The sequence below is a fragment of the Aspergillus pseudoviridinutans genome, assembly GCF_018340605.1.
Source record: "Aspergillus pseudoviridinutans IFM 55266 DNA, scaffold_2, whole genome shotgun sequence".
NCBI lineage: Eukaryota > Fungi > Ascomycota > Eurotiomycetes > Eurotiales > Aspergillaceae > Aspergillus > Aspergillus pseudoviridinutans.
Window position 1 is genome coordinate 4605487 of NW_025091282.1, and position 17465 is coordinate 4622951.

A 17465-nucleotide genomic window follows, 5' to 3' on the forward strand; every position below is an offset into this window, starting at 1 on the left:
TTCAAGTCAGCTCACCTTCGGATGGAAGCCATGAATACGCAGATTATGAAGAGTCGGGGTATTTGCAGGATCCAGACGAACTAAAAACTAATGAATCCTTTCCAAGCGTGATGAAATACTTTCACCTGACCCCCAATAGAAGTCGGTGGCTCTCACTCCCATCCATCTTCCCTTCTCCCCTTCACGCTTCCCCCTCTCCTCGGTTCGGTTGCCAGCAAATACTATGAAGATCTATTAGATGACAGCACTAAAAGCAGACACGGAAAGATGAACAGGTCCTTGTCTCCTGAATCCCCTGACAGGACTCTTCGTTTGGGCGATCATGACAACGATATCACCGTTCATTTGAACCTCGATGCGGCCCTGGATATCCGCCCAGATCTGCAGCGCTTGGTCCGACTCAACCGCTTGGGATATTTCAACGAGGCAATCTCATTATTTGAAGAACGGCTGGCACCTCATATAGACTTCTTCCCGGTGGCATCTGAGTATGCGGATCTGCTCTTAGAGCAAGGAAGCTTCGGAGATCTTCATGAATTCGTCTCTAGTCGGCTTAAAGACTCTCTGGTGCAGTATTCTCGCGATGAGATGCAACTGTGGAAACTTCTCAAATCGCTTGCGGAGCTCTACACGAAAGGCGCCTTGATACCAGCCCTAGAGAGCACAATGGAGATGTTAAGGTATCTGGAAACTAAGTCAGATGATGATCCGTTGTGGTACAAACATTCCACCGGGCTCCAGGTGGGTGCCCAAGGTTTTGACAGTCAGTGATTGGCTCGGCTTACCCTTTATCAGATTCAGACAGTGGAGATTTGCTTGCGTATTATAGCATATGCGGGTGCCCACTCGTGCTTCTTGTGGAAAAAGTCTTTCAAACCTCTCGCGATGTGGGGATTTGATAAAGATAAATTCATTTTCCCGCAGAGCGAAAGCTGTGGTCCGCTGCCATTGTCGTTTGAAGCTCATGGCATATACTCGGGAGCGTATCCTCCACTGGGTGATTGGTATCGCTTCGTGGTACAAAATGGCTTTTATTGGGACTCACACAGGCTGCTACGGTCTATCTTACCATTCTTCGCGGATGAAGAAGGTCATTATTTGGACAATGGCCATTTTGAACATTTTGCTCAACTCGACACATTATCTGGGGTGAGAGATATGTTTTCGGGAGCGCAAGCGTCTTTAGATGACGAACAACTTGCGTTGACACATCTTGCCAACGCATCGCTTCTTGCAAGCTTTTTTGACGTTCCAACAGGCCGTTCTGCATGTATTGGGATTCAACGCCAGCTCACTAAGGAGGCGCACTCTCTTGCACTTTCTATACTTTCAAGGCATCCTCCTTTGGTGAACAGTCGACCATACTTGAACTGGCTGTTGCTAGAGACTACAAAGGGACTATGCAAGGGTAATTATCTCCAGCCTACTAGCAATCAGTTCAGAAGGGTTGCCCGAATACAGTCCCGAGAGACTACCAAGGACTCCGTGAATGGATCAACTGATACGAAATCCTTCCTAAATGCCGCCATGGAGAATACCCTTGAGATTGTGGCTTTGACTGCCAAAGGACTAGGAGACTATCACTTGCAACAGTCCGTTCTTTGGACTCTTCTTCGCGAATCTGGAGACTTTAGCAAAATGCTTCAGAGGTTGATCGATCTATCTGTGCTTTGTCAGCGTTCAATGCAAGATACAGCAGGTTTCCTTAATTGTTTAATTGATGAATACTTGCTGCTTGAATTTTCAAACACCGCTAGCGTTGATGACAAGCGCAGAGATCTTTACCGCCAACTTTGTGACTTTTCCAACGATTTTCCTTCACGCTTCGACTACGATCTAGAAGAAAGGAGAAGACTTAACATTACTTTCTTTGATATTCCGCTGCTTTCTTGGATGAGGATCAAAGTATCGGCACAATTGCTGAAAGATATGGGTCGTGATAGGCAAGCGGAATTGCTCGAAGTCAAACTACGTCGTATCGAAGAACATATACCGAGAACTTCTATGAGATCGAACCCTGAAATCTTTGTTCAATGTCTGGATTGTGAGTATTGTGGTGACTCGGAAATGGAACGAATAAGCGTCAATCGCTCTGGCCCTCAGCTAGATTCCTTCGATCGTTTAACCCGATTACGACACTCCGAGTCTAGAAGACGACCCCGTGGGCATTGCAACCATATGGAGAATGCAGCGACAATACTCTCTGATTCCTCCTATCGCGATGGAAATCCACTAGGAGAACCACGGAATAAAGGCAAAGATCACACATCCTCATTCGAAAATTTCCCAAGTGACTCTCCGACTGAGAGGACACCATTTGCAACATACTTCGAATCTGAGGAGTCGGACTTCTCTGAGGGTGGCATGTCGGCCCGCAGTCGCAATTTCGAGAGGAGTTTCAGGAAACTAGCTGTCCTGGAATGGAAGCATATGCGGGAGAGGGTTCAACAGAGACAGAAGGAAGAGACGGCAAAGTTAGACAAGGAATTCCGGGAGAGGTTACGAGCTGAACTTGGATGTAGTGAAGAGGAGATTGAGGCCATAATTAAGAAGACAGTTAAGAGCGAGACGGAGGAGGGGAAGAAGCCCGAAGAGGAGCAGGACCACCCCGACGAGACTAAAAAACCTACTTGGATCAAGGTAAGCACCCTCGATGTCCCATCATCTACGGGTGAAATCCTGACGACTGTTGATTGCAGGTTCATCGCAAGTACCTGCTCCCCGAGACCTTGATGGTCTACCACCTCCCATGGGACTGGGACGAGGTAAGCCTCACCTCACCCAAGCACCATTACATTTTGACGGCCCAACCTTGCAACGTTTCAGCGAGACTAACTACACTCACCTTTAGGACGACAGCAACTATATAATCATTAAAAAATGGGTTACCGAAGAACTCCAAGAGGAGCTCTTCTCTCATACCCGCCGCTTACGCGAGGACAAGGTCACGGCCCAGACGTCTAGCTCGGCCACTGAACTCAAAGTCAACGACCGCAATAAAGACAAAATAAATCTCGTGCGGAAAAGAAGCCCCATCGGTCAGGAATATTCACTTAAGCCGAGCCTTGGTTTTAAGGAGTACACAGATCCGGATGGTTGACGGAGGAAAAGCCATCCACGGAGCATTACAGAGGCCATATCATTATCACTCACTGTATTTATGAGAACTAAAGGCTCTTCCCACTTTCCAAGAAGAGATTCATTATCACGACGGATTAAACGATCATTCAATTCAATCTTTCATCTTCGTGGTTATTTTACCATCTCTTCTTTGCCTGATCGACAAGCCACTGCCCTGACGAGTAGTATTCCGTTATACGCCCCATGGGTCATTTTACAGGTCAACATTGCACAGTTGGACATTGAAGTAATAACACTTGAGCAAGATCTAGCAGACTAGGAATGTCGATATAGATAGCGTTCTAGGATCGTCCAGGATTGGCGAGGAATTGATACCATGTGATTTATATGATAGATCAGACAATCAGAGGTCAAGAGTCTTACGTACTGTTCAAATCCTATTTGGGCGATTGATGGGTGACATATTGGATTTTTCTAATCAATAGAGGATATTTATTCCTCCTTATTCCCGTCGTACTTTGCATGCATGAGTGAGGCCCTTCTGCCGAGTGGCGAATACGGCAACAGACGTGTCATCCGACTCGAGTTTCCGGTGTGGATACTTTCGTACAAATAGCTCCTTTAGCTTTAGTTGCAGAAAGAGGCTCTAGTGAAACCAAGGGGCTAGAACTATATCTTGTTCTTTATTCTTCGCCACCATCCTATTATTGAAGATAACCTTCCACTCAATCAAGTAGTGGATACAGGCTGGTGGGTTCTCGTCATATGTTCGACCTTCCTCGCAATCACCGAACTGGAGTAATGGAAGACTATTCTTTTGCGAAGTAGCTTGTTTCGGAGAGGCGTAATCCATCGAGGATAAGGGATCGACGTTGGTGCAGCTTATGCCGGACGGGGAGGCGGAAGTTGCCCGGTGTTGATGCATATTGTGATATATCCCTCCACGTGTCAAGCGCCACGCTTCGTTGAACGCCGTAATCATCATGGCTAGCAAGGCACTAGGCCTCAGTCTTTATTGGTCTACTGTAACGACAGACTAGGGTGAGTGATTATTAGTTGAGGCTTATGCCGTCAGGAGCCGTTCAGGGTGTTGTTCGCCTGCAAACAACCGACAACTGGCCAGGACGATCGTTTGCCGATGATATCACTCGTTGAGGTTCTCTGAGCTAAGGAGCCACCCTCACGAGCGATGACCAGCACACGCCGCATAGGAGGAGTAGGAGAATGGTCTCCCAGCATATTATCAAGTTACTCGGAGACCTCTTAGTGTGTTTTGGTCAAGGCGATTTTGAGAATGACTGTAGTTAGTTGGCTTGGTAAGCCATCAATTGCCATGACTAAGTATATAAGATGGGTTAAACCATATTTGCCAATCTATCTACATCGTGAAAAGTCACGGTGGAGCCGAAGCTTTTCCGAACCTTCGTTCCGCTGTTCTTGGCGAATATTCTATCCCTTTTAGGAGATGCACCATCATGATCCTCAGCCGATAGTCGTGAAGGACTCCCTCATGAGTTTCTAAGCATTACTACGCCATCTTCAGATAGGTATTCCGTGCCTTTCTATGCCGACCAAATTTGTTGGCTTATTTGTCAGAATGAATAATTCAATTCTGGCTACTGTTGGATAGACCTCTCACTCGGCATGGGTATAAATATACTTTGGAATCCCTCAATGCCAGCAAAACACTAATCTATCATAACCATCACTTTTCCTTTGATATCCTTTGATATTTTTTAACAATCCAATCTCTATTACTCCTTGACAATGTCTCCCAAACTCAACGTCACCCACATTGGCACGGCTACTGCCATCCTCGACCTCGACGGGGTCAACATGCTCACTGATCCCTTCTTCTCTCCTGCCGGCTCCTCTTGGCCCGTCACAGAGACGATGAAGCTGCAGGTGAGCGACGATCCTGCTCTCCGTCTCGATCAACTCCCCGTCATCGATGCCGTGCTCCTAAGCCACGAAGACCACATTGACAACCTCGATGAGCTGGGTCGCCGTCTGCTAGACGGACGCCGCGTCTTCACCACCGTCGACGGAGCTAAGAACCTTTCTCCCCGCCCCGGCGTCCACGGTCTCAAGCCCTGGGAGAAGATCGACACAGTCATCGCTGGAAAGAAGTTCCAAATAATCGGCACACCAACCCAGCACCTCCCCGGAGACGAATGCACTGGTTTTATCATTACCAGCGAGGAATTCGGACGCGGTCGCGACGGTCTTCCCAATGCGATCTGGTTCTCGGGTGACACCGTGTACATCGATGACCTGAAGAAAATCGGAGAGCAGTACCATGTCCTCGCTGCCATCATGAACTTGGGCAACGCCTACGGACCCAAGGACAAGACCGACCCCAGCAAAGGCGTCTGCCAGATCACCATGGACGGCAAATCGGCGGCGCGGTTGTTCCGCGAGATCAAGGCTGATGTTTTGGTTCCCATGCACTACGAGTCCTGGGGCCACTTTACGCAGTTTGGAAAGGAGCTTCGGAAGGACTTTGAGGACGAGGGTATCATTGATAAGGTGTGCTGGCTGACACCTGGAAAGGCTGTTTCGGTTCTATAGCGCTTTAATGTTGTATACCCGGAGGTTGTCATATGGCAGAGCTGAGGGGTCTGTACAGTGATCATTCAATAGAAGTAATATCGGTGTGAACCATTCATAAGTAGATAGCGTATCAATGTGGTGATAACTGAAGGAAATGGAATCGCTAAAGCATCTATTCGAGTGAGACTATAAAGGATATTGGTAAACCTTATCACTCCGGGCAGGCCACAGAGAGAAAATTGAGCCTCTGAAGCATCCAGTGTCATTGATTTGATCTGTACTAGCGACTGCCTTGACATTTCATGCTTATGCAGACAGGCTTATTGGCTTAAATAGCATCCCTTGCATGCGGGGTGGCGGCTAACGCAAACGCCAAGAACCCCTCCACAACATTCTTCGCGTTGGCTTGTCTTGATTGTCGAGGAGTAAGACACTTACTCTTGAGGTTGTCAAGCTAGCAGGCCTGGAATACGACCAGCAGACCTATACTGACCAGAACATCAACAAGCCTTGGATGTCGCAGACGTCCGTTGAGAAACCCACTGAGACGGTGACGGTCACCTAAACAGCTGGAGGACCAACCGTTAGGTTACTTTCAATTTGTCACGGAGACTAAACGGCCCACAACCATCACCATCACCGAGTCCTACGAGGCCCCGGCCTTCCGTTCGACGTCCGGGTTGCTCGGGGTACAGTGACCGGACCACGTTCAAGGCGAACGGCGTCTAAGGGATAGCTCGAACTAGAACCGACCAGCGTGCGGAGGCCTTTGGGCTACGCCTGCAAAAGGCTGGTGTTGAGAGGACTGTGCTCAGGCTGATGGACAGGTTCATGGCTAGGAGATGTTGGAGCCTGTGAAGAAGACAGAGACGGCCAAGAACTGCTTATATAGCTCACTGAGACGACAAACACATACTGAAATATGTAATACCACACTTGATCATGGGCGTCATTTATGCTTCACAATGACAAAATTACAGCTTTCCCTTGGCGACACCCCCACGGGACCCTATTACCACCTTGGCAACCCGGATACTGGCCTCGGAATTCCTGAGCATCTCCGGGTCCGATTTCTTGCTCTGGTACGTTCGCCAGAACTCTTCCTCCTTCAAATATCGCGCAAACCACTTCTCTATCCACGTTGCCGCGACTTGCGCACACCAATCCACTTCTTCAAAAGCAACAAGGTGTGTCGCCTTTGGTGAAACAGCCTTATCCACCATCCCCTTACTCACGCCTCCACTTCCCCCAATGCCAGTCCCGGTGGCTCGTAGCTTGGAATCTTGAGCAACGGGCGGAGAAAGCCAACTCCGACCACCAAATACCCATAATACACTTGGCCGCACAAAGGGCAGATTCCGAAAAGCCGCCCAAGCTTCTGGCCGGGAGAATGGAGCAGGGCGCTCAAGGACTGGATCCCAATCGGGAAGCAGGAGGTCGTTCAGCCCTGCTGATTCGGGTTCGAGATTGGGAATGGTGTAAGCCCAGGCCTCTTGATGCTTGCTGGTCGTAAGTGTAACGGCTGTCTTGGGGATATTAGGGTCGTTCTCGGGGTTGTAGAGGCGCGTCGGCACAGAGCGCAGACCGAAGCGAAGGTAGCGGTCCAGCACTCGGGGATCGCACCTGGCGAAGCCTCTCCTGAGCTGCATTTCGGCCTTTTCTCGTGAAGGCCATAGGTCTCGACGCAGCACTGCCGTAACCGCTGGGTTCGGGCCTCCGAATGGCTCCCCGAAGATGACGGGCTCATAGAGAATAAGTGTTGAAAGAAGACGGGGATGAAGGATGGATAAATGGACGCTGCAGGTTGTCAACGGTGATCATGAATTTATAAGGTAACTCACAGCTGTGCGCATCCCATACTATGAGCGACTCCAATAATAGGACGAGTAATATCGTCGCGGAAGTGGTTGACCATATGCAAGAGATCCCGGGAATGATCATGCCATGGTGCTGCTTGTCATCAGATTCATCTATCCGCTCGAACGAATCAAATGAGTCGTACTATTATCTCCCTGGACATGTTCATTCAGAACACCACTTGCGCCTTGATTGGAGATATCGGCGATCCAAATGCTGCGCACCGGAATCGACCGCTTGTTGAGTTGGGCGTAGAGATCCTCCCACAGCGGCTCATATACCTCCTATCTGGATTTAGACACGTACGTACGAAGTCCTGGCACAGAATGTTCACCTTTGGAAATCCATTTCCCTGCGCCCCGATGATTGTCACGGCATTTTCGGGAATAGGATCTGTCTGATCTAGCGGAATATACTGCTTGATCGCAAGCTTCAAAGCAGCTTCCTGGCGTCCTTTTAGCGCATGTGGATGTTCTCGGATGTGCTGTCCGGGTATGATGTGTTCAACAATCCTGAAAGGAAACGTCATTGTGAAGTAGCATTTCTATTATAGCTACAAACAGATCGCGGAGTCGGGTAGAAGACTGTGAATTTAAATGGGGGTCTGTATGGGGTAGTGCTGTTGGACGCCTGAATCCTGATGTCAGCAGTCAGCACTATCCTGGCACCAATCAGGCGCTAATATACAGATCGGCGGGGTACAGTGTTTCGCTTTAAATATCTTGGCCATTGCTTGCAGGGATGATAATGCTTTACATAAGTAAATTACGCAGGAAACAGTTAGGATTATCCAACAGTAAGATGAGGCTGTTCAGCGCGATAGTACATTAGGTACTGACTTCATTTACCAGTGAAACCGGGCCCAAGATGATTTCCTTTACCTGGAGAGCATTGAGCTGTATGTAGGCATAGTATTTCAAGGACAATATTTTCATGTGACAGCTGTCTTGGCAATATTGGGTCATTCTCACAATCGTCGAGGGGCATCACTATGCTACGCAGACCGAGTCAATATATTTAGTGTTCCAGGATGCGTGGTACATTGCGAATCCTCCCCACTCAACTGTTGATTTCTATCTGGAATGGCTCCTTAATTACATGAAGAATGCACTGCTGATTGTGTTGAACGTATGAATTAGCCAAACATGGCACTTCTGACCTCTCTGTTAACTTACAGGAGATGGTGGAGAGAAAGCCTCTAGTGTCTCGATTGGCTTTGATCCGCGGACTTAGGAACGCCAATTTGACGCCGACGACAAAAAGGGCAGCATTTGAGCTTGAAAGAAGTCGAGTTGCCTCGAGTCGTCTCGTCTCCTCCATTGCATGCAACACATCACATGCAGTACTTCTGGTTGCCGCGGGTTTGACCTTGACCGTGCAGCTTAAAAGATACTACCCAGCCATCGCACAAGCCATCCAAGACAAACTAGAGAAAAAACAGCCAATGAGTGCCGACACGCATGATTTCCATGCATACTAACAACCAGGATCCTGATTAAACAGGCTCAGAGGCAGCGGTGAGTACGTAACTATCCTTCACTTTAATCTCTAATAACACAACAATCTCTTCTTCGACCCCCTTGGCTCCACAACTCATTCTCCACCATTCATCAACCTCACAATTTTAGACTGCCGTTGGAAAAAGAAGAGAATCCTCACTGCTTTACTGAGTGATTACTTAAGTTGAGCTATCATTTCAACGTGAACCATGCGCAATCTCAATTATTCTATCGCTGCTATTCCAATAGAAGTGCTGGGAAGCTGAGATCGGGAAGGTATCACGATGTCCGTCCGGCGCCATCTAAAGTGCGCCTCCTTGAAGAATTCGATAGTCATCGGATACGCGAAAATACACAGCCTACTGCGTTGATTTCTGTTACAAATCGTCTCCTTGAAGCGGTGAACCGCGCTTTAGGGGAATATTCCTCCGGTGAAGCTGAAGGAACAATCTGGATAGTCATTATCCGAGTGCCGGGTGGTCAAAACAACAACAGCCCCCATCATGCTCAGGACCTTGCGCGACAAAGAGATTATAAGAATGCTGACGTCTTCAAGAGTGAGTACTTGTTTGAGTGGGAAATCCCCGGGGAATACGTCGAGCATCGCGTCTCACTCGAAACACTACTTAATCGGGAAATTCGGCAGTTTCTAGGCCTGCAGACTTGCGGCAAGTGCTTCCCAAGCTTTGGAGATATGCAAAACTCATTGGTTGAGAGTATTCTTGAGTCTGATCCATACGGTACAGGGCGTTGGCTAGGGAGCTTGTCCCAAGCCTTTGGTGTCACAACATGCACCTATGAGCTCGCAAATCAGATGCTACGAACCTGCCTGAGCGGTGGTTATGTTGATGAAGATCTCCAGTTTGTCCGTTTCTACAAGTCAGAGTTTTGTGGGTCCCTTGAATTTAGTGCTATATACTTTATCGAACTCGGGATTGATGATGAGCTTGATTGGTACTTTGGTATTTAGTACAGTACTCCAAATATAACCACATCGTCCATGATTGTCAAGTTTTGCATTGTAACTAACGGATAAATCCTAGGCGAGAGTTGAAACGACATAATAGCATTGACGTGCCTCTGGCATGACCTAGGTTTATGATAGTGACAGCCATCCTATACTTTACTTATCATCTCTTAATGTCAAGTAAAATGAAAAACAGCAGAGTGCTGAAGGTCATCTTCAGCATGCAGGTATAACAATAGAGAAAGCATAACTGATCGCCATTCTAGAAAGGGAGGCATGTACAATGATACTGATCTTACATGCGCTTATATTGGTTTGATCATGTGTATTGACGGCAATCCCTCACCTTACCAACAAGACGCGCAAGCCAAGAAGCATTGTCTGACTTTGTTCCCTTTCCCATTAGCAACATATCTTTTTCGAATTGTGGCTTCTTCGGCCCGCTGACTAAACGACTACTGGCATCCAGCATGCTTCTGAGAGAATGGCATCAGTATTTGACGATATCGGCATTAAGCAGCTCAAGGTAGAAGGCTTACTATGCAGTCCTTGGCAACCTGTTACTTGTTAGTAATTGAATCACAGAGCCTTATGCAACAAAAATGACTGACATTATAGCAAGGACAGAATCGTGAAACGTCGACAGGGCATTCAATATCCGGGTGCTGCGCTTCACACTCCACTTGCTGCAATTGGAATGCCGATGACATTAAACATGGAACCGAAGGATTTCCTTATCAATAGCCATCACCAACCTTTGCTTTGCATTCCTCGGCAATAGCAGCACACTGGCCCTGTCGCTGAGAGAGCACTGGATTCGCCACAGAGACGGCAATTAATGCAAGAAAAGCTATGACAGTCTTCATGATGGGTTGGAAATGAAATGAGTTGGCGGGAGAGAGGAAGTTATTGTTATTAGAAAGATCGGCGTGAAATGGAAATAATTTGGATAGAGAATGAATGAGCTACTGGACTTAGGCTTATTTTATATACTGACATGGCGTGGATCGTCACTTGCTAATTAGTTTGATCAAAGAATCTGATCTATCATAGCGTACCCGTAAAAGATCGACCACCCCTTTTATAATTGGCTTATGAGCACTAACTATTGCTCCAGCTCTGATCATGTGTGACTAGACCTTGCGTCGCAGTGGGGCCAAGCTCGGCGCAATTGGGTGGTTAATACTTAGCAAGCAATAGTTCAGGAGTGATGATCTCTGAAGGTCCATCTCTAGCTAGCTAGCTAGCTGACTACCAGTCAAAAGAGTACAGGAGGTGGCACCTGACACCAGTTTCGAGACATACTGTAATATGGTTATCCAGCGTCTGTTTCAATTCATCTCATGCAGAGTTCCCGTTACCATTATCACAATCCCAGAAAACGGCCATCGCAGATCAGGTCGTTGAAGTTGGCAAGCAGATACGGTGCCTCAGATCGGACGGTATACAGGGTGTTGATCAAAGTCCTTGTTACCCGGGGCTGATCTTTTCTCACTGCGAGCCCAATGGACCTTTCCACTCTAACCTCGAACTCTGGGATGCTACAAGTCTTACCCTTCACAATCCACCTACGAAGCAATTCCCTCGACGGGTTTTGGAGAATCTGAGGAAATTTCTGCCTCGACGTGCACCCTATGTCCTCATTCATTACGATGTCAATTTGGGCAATATCATGGTTCAAGGTGGACAACTGGCCGGAATTCTGGACTGGGGATTCGTTGCCTATTATCCTATATAGTTTGAATATGTTTCAGACTCTTGGGGATGGACTGAGGAGGATGCTGAGTGGAAAAGCTGCTACAAGAGCGATTGGCACTACATGGCATAGACATAAGGACGCAAAGAATTTCTGGATGGATCTGTGCCATTTGAGAAAGTACCCGAATTCGGATGACAAGGGCCAAGAGGCATTGCAGAGGTTGTCTTAGAATACGTATCATCATCTGTTGCGCATAGTTTCTTTTACCCTTGACTCGGGAAATTCCCAACTGCATGCACCCCTACAGTTGAGTAAGATTCGATGTCAGCATTGAGGGAGTAATCTGATCGATTACCTCGGGAGTCGGTCTTGTCATCAAAGTAGTGCCGTGTCTAGCCCTTAGTCTCACGCCGACAGACTCTTCTTGCATTAGTTCTGGGCCCGTCGTTGAACGTAGACCAGAACGTGGACAGCGCGTCGGCCGCACAAATCTAGTTGCCCTCTCCAGCACAAACTAATGGCTACGAGAGGTACAGTCTGGCCCCTCATTCATGTCGATGCATAGATACTGTAGCATAAATTCACATCATGTCAGAGAGCGCTGATCAAGCATCCGAATATCCGTAGTGGGGCTGAACGACCAGACTTAGCTGCATTTCTACCCAGCTCTTTTTCGGTAACCCCGCGCTGATCCCTGTCAGCCTTCGTATATATATAATATTTAACTCGAGGACCCCCGCTTGCAAATCCGACGAGTCACTCAAACAGTTCGCATTTCACCTCCCAAGATCAGTGACCATGACTCAAGTAGCTACATTTCCACTGCCCGGCATAAAACACGGCAATCGCATTCTGGTGTCGACAATTGAACAACGAGCGAAGAACGATCCAGACAGCTCCTGGGTGTCGGCGCCTATAGACAACAACGATCTCTCTCAAGGATACAAAGAGATCACCTTCGCAGAGTTCAACAACGCAGTCGACCATGCTGTTCACTGGTTGCGGCAAAATCTCCCTGCGTCCGACGAGCCATTTCAATCGTTCGCCTATGCAGGCCCTAAGGACCTTCGCTATCCCATTCTTGCTGCCGCGGCTGGCAAGTTGCAGAAAGTGGTCAGTATAGGCGATTTGGCGTAAATAGTCTCCGCTGAGTGATAGACAGATGGTGCTCCCATCGCCGCTGATTCCGCCCGTAGCGCAGCGTTTGATTCTGAGCAAGACACAATGTCAGGTTTATATCAGACCGTCCAGCATGGCGCAGGTAGTTGGTACCATTTTGGAGGATGCATCCCATATCCAACAGATTACAGCTCCTGAACTTGACAGCCTACTACAAGAGACAGCTGCTGAGCCTTATGTATACCCCAAATCCTGGGAAGAAGGGAAGAATGATCCCTGGCTGGTGGCTCATACTTCTGGCACGACAGGTTAGTTGATCCCGAAGTATCTTAGGAAGTATTCATGGACCGACACAGATAGGATATCCCAAACCCATCATCTACACCCACCAGATGATGGCTGCGTTTGACTTGGCCGCGTCTTTGCCGGACATTGATGAATTCATGCTGCACCACACTCCTGGGAGACGCTGGTACACACCTCTGCCGTCTTTGCACGTATGTATCTATCTCTCGTATAACTTATTCCTCTAACTGACCATCCAAAGTTGGTAGGAATGATGATGGTTCTCTCCGTGACCACATACACGCACGGAACGCTCGTTATCGGCCCACCTACGCCTCCCTCCGCTGATACTGTCGTCGATATCTTCAAATACGGACGTGTCGACAGCGCACTACTGACCCCAGCTCTCATCGACGAAATGTGCCTAAACGACCGAGCCCTCTCTGCACTGAGGAACCTCAGGCTCGTCAGCTATGGCGGAGCTCCTCTCTCGCGAAAGTCCGGCGACCTTCTTGCTCCCCACGTCCAGCTCGCTCCCGCAATCGGAAGCACCGAAGTGGGCGGCTACTTCACCAAGTTCCGTCATGACGAGAAGGACTGGGACTACGTCGAATTCCAGAAACACGCCGGGGCGGTCTTCGAGCCCCGTTCCGGAGACCTCCACGAGCTTGTTTTTGTGCGTGTGCCCGAATGTAAAATGCAGCAGATCTTCCTACTTTATCCGGACCTCGACCGATTTGAGACGAAGGATCTGTGGGTTGAGCATCCCACGCGTAAAGGGCTGTGGAAGATTGTCGGGCGCATGGACGACTATCTCCCTCTGAGTCATGGGGATGGGCTTTATGCTGCATCGCTGGAGCCGGAGATAGAACAGCATCCGAAGGTAAAATCGGCGCTGATTGGGGGTCACGGACGGCCGCTGCCGGTGCTTCTGGTGGAGCTGCATGATGAGACCGAGGTGGCATCTGACGGTGGTCGTAAGGCAATGATCCGAAGCCTTCAGCCGTATATTGACAAAGTCAACGAGCACTGCCATGACTGTGTGAAGCTGAGTCCGGAGCGTCTGATCTTCGCCAGTGGAAGCAGGCCCTTCATTCGGACGGTCAAGGGTAGTGTGGCACGGATGTCGAGTCTGGAGCTTTACAAAGAGGAAATATCTGCATTGTTTGAGAATAACTAGGTGTATGAAGATTGGCTTAGATCAATAGATCTGTGAAGTCAGCAATAAATATCTAGGACCTGACCGCCGCAGCCTCCTCTTTTGGGTCGAGGTTATAATTCGATCGCAAAACAAGAGGACATCTCGGCCGATTCGGATCGTTGAACCTCTTTAGAAAATCCTCCCCACCCTCCGCCATTCTCTTTCTCACCTGTTCCCTCTTTTCCTCCGGCAATGGCGGCGGCAACAGACCTTTGTCGGGGTTAAACCACTGTTCCCGTGGAACAAGGGTCCCATCAACTCCGCGAAATTTGTCCTCAGCGTCTTGGCTGAACGGCATACGATCAAGAAGGGCTTTGATCAGGCCTGGGCGAAGACCAACGGCGTCGATTACGTCTCGGTCTGCTGTTAGGTAGCGGAAGACACCATCTGCACCCAGCGAGGTGATCCCCATGGGGTCAAGGGCCTGGCGCATGTCCCGTAGGATTTGACTCAGTTCTTGCTGGTCGGGGGGATAATCCTCCTCACGCCGTATGCATTTGCCCTGTTCAAAGCTGCTGTTCGGGAGCGTGCTTTGGTCCTGTGTTGGATGCATGGTCAAATAGCGGTATGTGGAAGGACAGGAAGATAAAGCTTGGCAGTCGGGGTATAATTTAGTTTCAACATCCCAAGGGACATTGCCGGCCTATTTATGTGCTTGGTCTGAACGCCTGACCGTCGATGGGATAGGGGTGTCTGGCGGGCAGTAAGATCAGCGCAAGGCTGAGGACAGCGCCTCTTGATCGTCGCACTGTGCATGCATACCTGCAGCGTTCCAACAGTCAAGAGAGTTGAGCGAGATTATTGGTCAGTATCGGATGATGAGGTAGGCTGGATGACAGCATTTATTCTTGGCGGGCTGCCATGGACGAATCGGGTATTGAATGCATTCCTCACTTTGTCGCTCATTCATGACACAGCCATGTTATCTCAACCAGGTAATGGATCCTTGATGTTCGAGTTTTGGGAATGATAGAGGCAGTATTAAGCTGCTGTCAGGATTGACTGGATGGATGAATGATGGTGTGCCAATTATGAGACTTCTCATGCACTGATATACTGACCATTAACTGAGACAAATATTACAGCGGCAGAAACTATTTCGCGATGGGTCTACCTGTAGAAGCTGGGGATCTCCGTGGAAGGGAAACCAGACACGAAATTTCCAATCTTGTACAATGTCATTGTCTTCATATAGGACTTTCCTAATGGTCTTTGTTCCTCCATGGCCAATTGTTTTGTTCTTGTCTTGGGTGAAAGAAAGAGAGATGTCTTGAACGTACCCCAGTCGCGTGGTAGAGCTCTCCATGGGGCCGAAGACAAACATGTCGGCTGTCTGAAAGACAAAGGCTCATGTCTCATGCACAATGATATTGTCGCAGTGAATATACCCTCATGCTAGACACTCAAGGCCATTCCAAGACAATGCAATTGCCGACATATATAAAACTGTCCTTTCTATTTTCCAACAGTTTACTCTCACTTCATCAGTACTTCACCTTGTCCCTTACCAGTGCCGTCCAGACCCAATTACTGTCATCTTTCATATCGACTCTGACCCCTTCAAGAACCTTCCAAAGAGCAACTTCAAGCATCCCAAAATGGATCCGCAGGCCGGGTCAGTATCTTCTGCTAACAACTCCGAGAATACAGCTGACAACTTTAGCCCACTGAGCATGCTTCCCCCTGAATGTCTCGTGAATGTCCTTGACAACCTTGACACTGCCGACAACCTGGCCGTCTCGAATGTATCCAGAGATCTGCGCAAATGGGCAAAACCTCTCGTCTTCCGGGACATTCTCTGGACATACGCGGCCACGCCTCTCCGACGAGTACTCCTGCTTCTAGAACAGATCTTCCTGAATCCGCAATTTGCAGGGTATGTCAAGCACCTCCAGCTCACTTACATCGGACCGGCCTGGGTTCTGCCTGATCCAGATATTGACTTTCCACAGCAGGCCACGAGATTTGCCTATGTTACGGAAAAGGCAATCGAGTTCGTCAGGCAGATCGGGCTTTTCGACACTGAGGGTTACGCGGCGTTGCTCCGACAGGGTAATTACTACGCGTATGCAACGGTTCTGATCTTCCAGCTGCATAACCTGCGAAGCTTGGAGTTGGACTATACGTACACTCTGATCGGTGGCTTCCCCGGTCTGTTCCTTCAACACGCCCTCCGCTCTTCGTTCGAAGGTATTTCCAGATTCAATAGGCTGGAGATCCTGAAGTACGGCGGCGACGTTCCCCAGGCTGAGAAACTCGACGATGAGGCGGAGGAAGCGGTGGCAGTTATTCCGCTACTCGGGAACAAGTATCAGTTTGCTTCCTGGTTCGCCCTGCCTAAGCTGAAACACGTGGAGATGTGGCTTAGAAGTGCCTTCGGGTTTGATGAATACAAGGATCGACTGGAGTCCGGCGAGCTCGAAAGCCTGGTTTTGGCTAGGTCAAGCGTAGATGCTGCCGGTATCAAGGAAATACTCTCCGCCTGTCCGAATCTCCGGAGGCTGCACCTGGGAGTCTGCTACAACTTGGTCTCGCAGCTAGTCCTCTTCGACAGTAAGGAGTTGGCTGAAGCGTTAAGGCCATTGAAAGATCGCCTAGAGACACTCTCAATAGGTCTCGAGACTGACCCAAGCTTCATTGGCGGATTTAGCTGGGACCAGGACAATAACTTTGGCAGCACGCTGACAGATCCCTTCCTGATGCTGTTCAGTGAGTTCACGAAGGTTCAGGAGCTCGAAGTCCCAATGCCGCTTTTACTGGGATGGTTTTCGAACGAGAACTGGGCGGATTTCCACAAGTACCTGCCGCCAAAGATACAGCGCTTGGTAATGCGGAATGATCTCTCGGGGTTCGACAACTACGCATGGGATCCTTACGGGATGGTCTTTGCTGTCGACCAGCGTGTTGTTGAGACAAAGAAACGGATGCCTAGCTTGGAACGGGTTACGCTTCGAGTCTGGGCGACGAACCCTCGACGGCCAAATGAGGAGTTCCTGGCTGAAGCGGCTGATATGGCCCAGTCTGTTGGGATACAGTGTGACTCTGTTGTTGACGAGCTTGGCTCGGGGCTTTGGGTCGCCAGCGCTACCTAATGCCAGGGCACAACGAATGCCATATGTCCGGGTGTGTGGTCCCTATTATCTACTTTCGTTTCCGGATCGAGGTGCTGACTTCTTCGCCCTCTTTTTTTATGATACATTCTCT

The 17465-nt window shown here is 48.9% G+C and overlaps 6 protein-coding genes across 6 annotated transcripts; 4 read left to right on the forward strand and 2 right to left on the reverse strand.

Annotated features, from left to right (window-relative positions):
- Positions 1-267: 267 nt before the first annotated feature.
- Asppvi_003676 (uncharacterized protein) lies at positions 268-3100 on the forward strand (the record flags this gene model as incomplete). The annotated part of the gene is made up of 4 exons (XM_043299637.1): positions 268-741; positions 796-2640; positions 2700-2765; positions 2852-3100. 4 exons carry the CDS (start codon positions 268-270, stop codon positions 3098-3100), a joined length of 2634 nt encoding a protein of 877 aa, XP_043155572.1.
- Positions 3101-4848: 1748 nt separating this feature from the next.
- Asppvi_003677 (MBL fold metallo-hydrolase) lies at positions 4849-5652 on the forward strand (the record flags this gene model as incomplete). The annotated part of the gene is made up of 1 exon (XM_043299638.1): positions 4849-5652. One exon carries the CDS (start codon positions 4849-4851, stop codon positions 5650-5652), a length of 804 nt encoding a protein of 267 aa, XP_043155573.1.
- Positions 5653-6608: 956 nt separating this feature from the next.
- On the reverse strand, positions 6609-8020 carry Asppvi_003678 (putative toxin biosynthesis protein; the record flags this gene model as incomplete). The annotated part of the gene is made up of 4 exons (XM_043299639.1): positions 6609-7431; positions 7476-7584; positions 7637-7775; positions 7826-8020. The coding sequence occupies 4 exons, from the start codon at positions 8018-8020 to the stop codon at positions 6609-6611; spliced, it is 1266 nt and encodes a 421-aa protein (XP_043155574.1).
- Positions 8021-12454: 4434 nt separating this feature from the next.
- Positions 12455-14240, forward strand: Asppvi_003679 (putative AMP-binding enzyme; the record flags this gene model as incomplete). The annotated part of the gene is made up of 4 exons (XM_043299640.1): positions 12455-12769; positions 12819-13083; positions 13136-13272; positions 13323-14240. The coding sequence occupies 4 exons, from the start codon at positions 12455-12457 to the stop codon at positions 14238-14240; spliced, it is 1635 nt and encodes a 544-aa protein (XP_043155575.1).
- Positions 14241-14292: 52 nt separating this feature from the next.
- Positions 14293-14814, reverse strand: Asppvi_003680 (uncharacterized protein; the record flags this gene model as incomplete). Its single annotated transcript, XM_043299641.1, has 1 exon — positions 14293-14814. One exon carries the CDS (start codon positions 14812-14814, stop codon positions 14293-14295), a length of 522 nt encoding a protein of 173 aa, XP_043155576.1.
- A 1045-nt stretch (positions 14815-15859) lies between these two features.
- Asppvi_003681 (F-box protein) lies at positions 15860-17353 on the forward strand (the record flags this gene model as incomplete). Its single annotated transcript, XM_043299642.1, has 1 exon — positions 15860-17353. One exon carries the CDS (start codon positions 15860-15862, stop codon positions 17351-17353), a length of 1494 nt encoding a protein of 497 aa, XP_043155577.1.
- Positions 17354-17465: the final 112 nt, after the last annotated feature.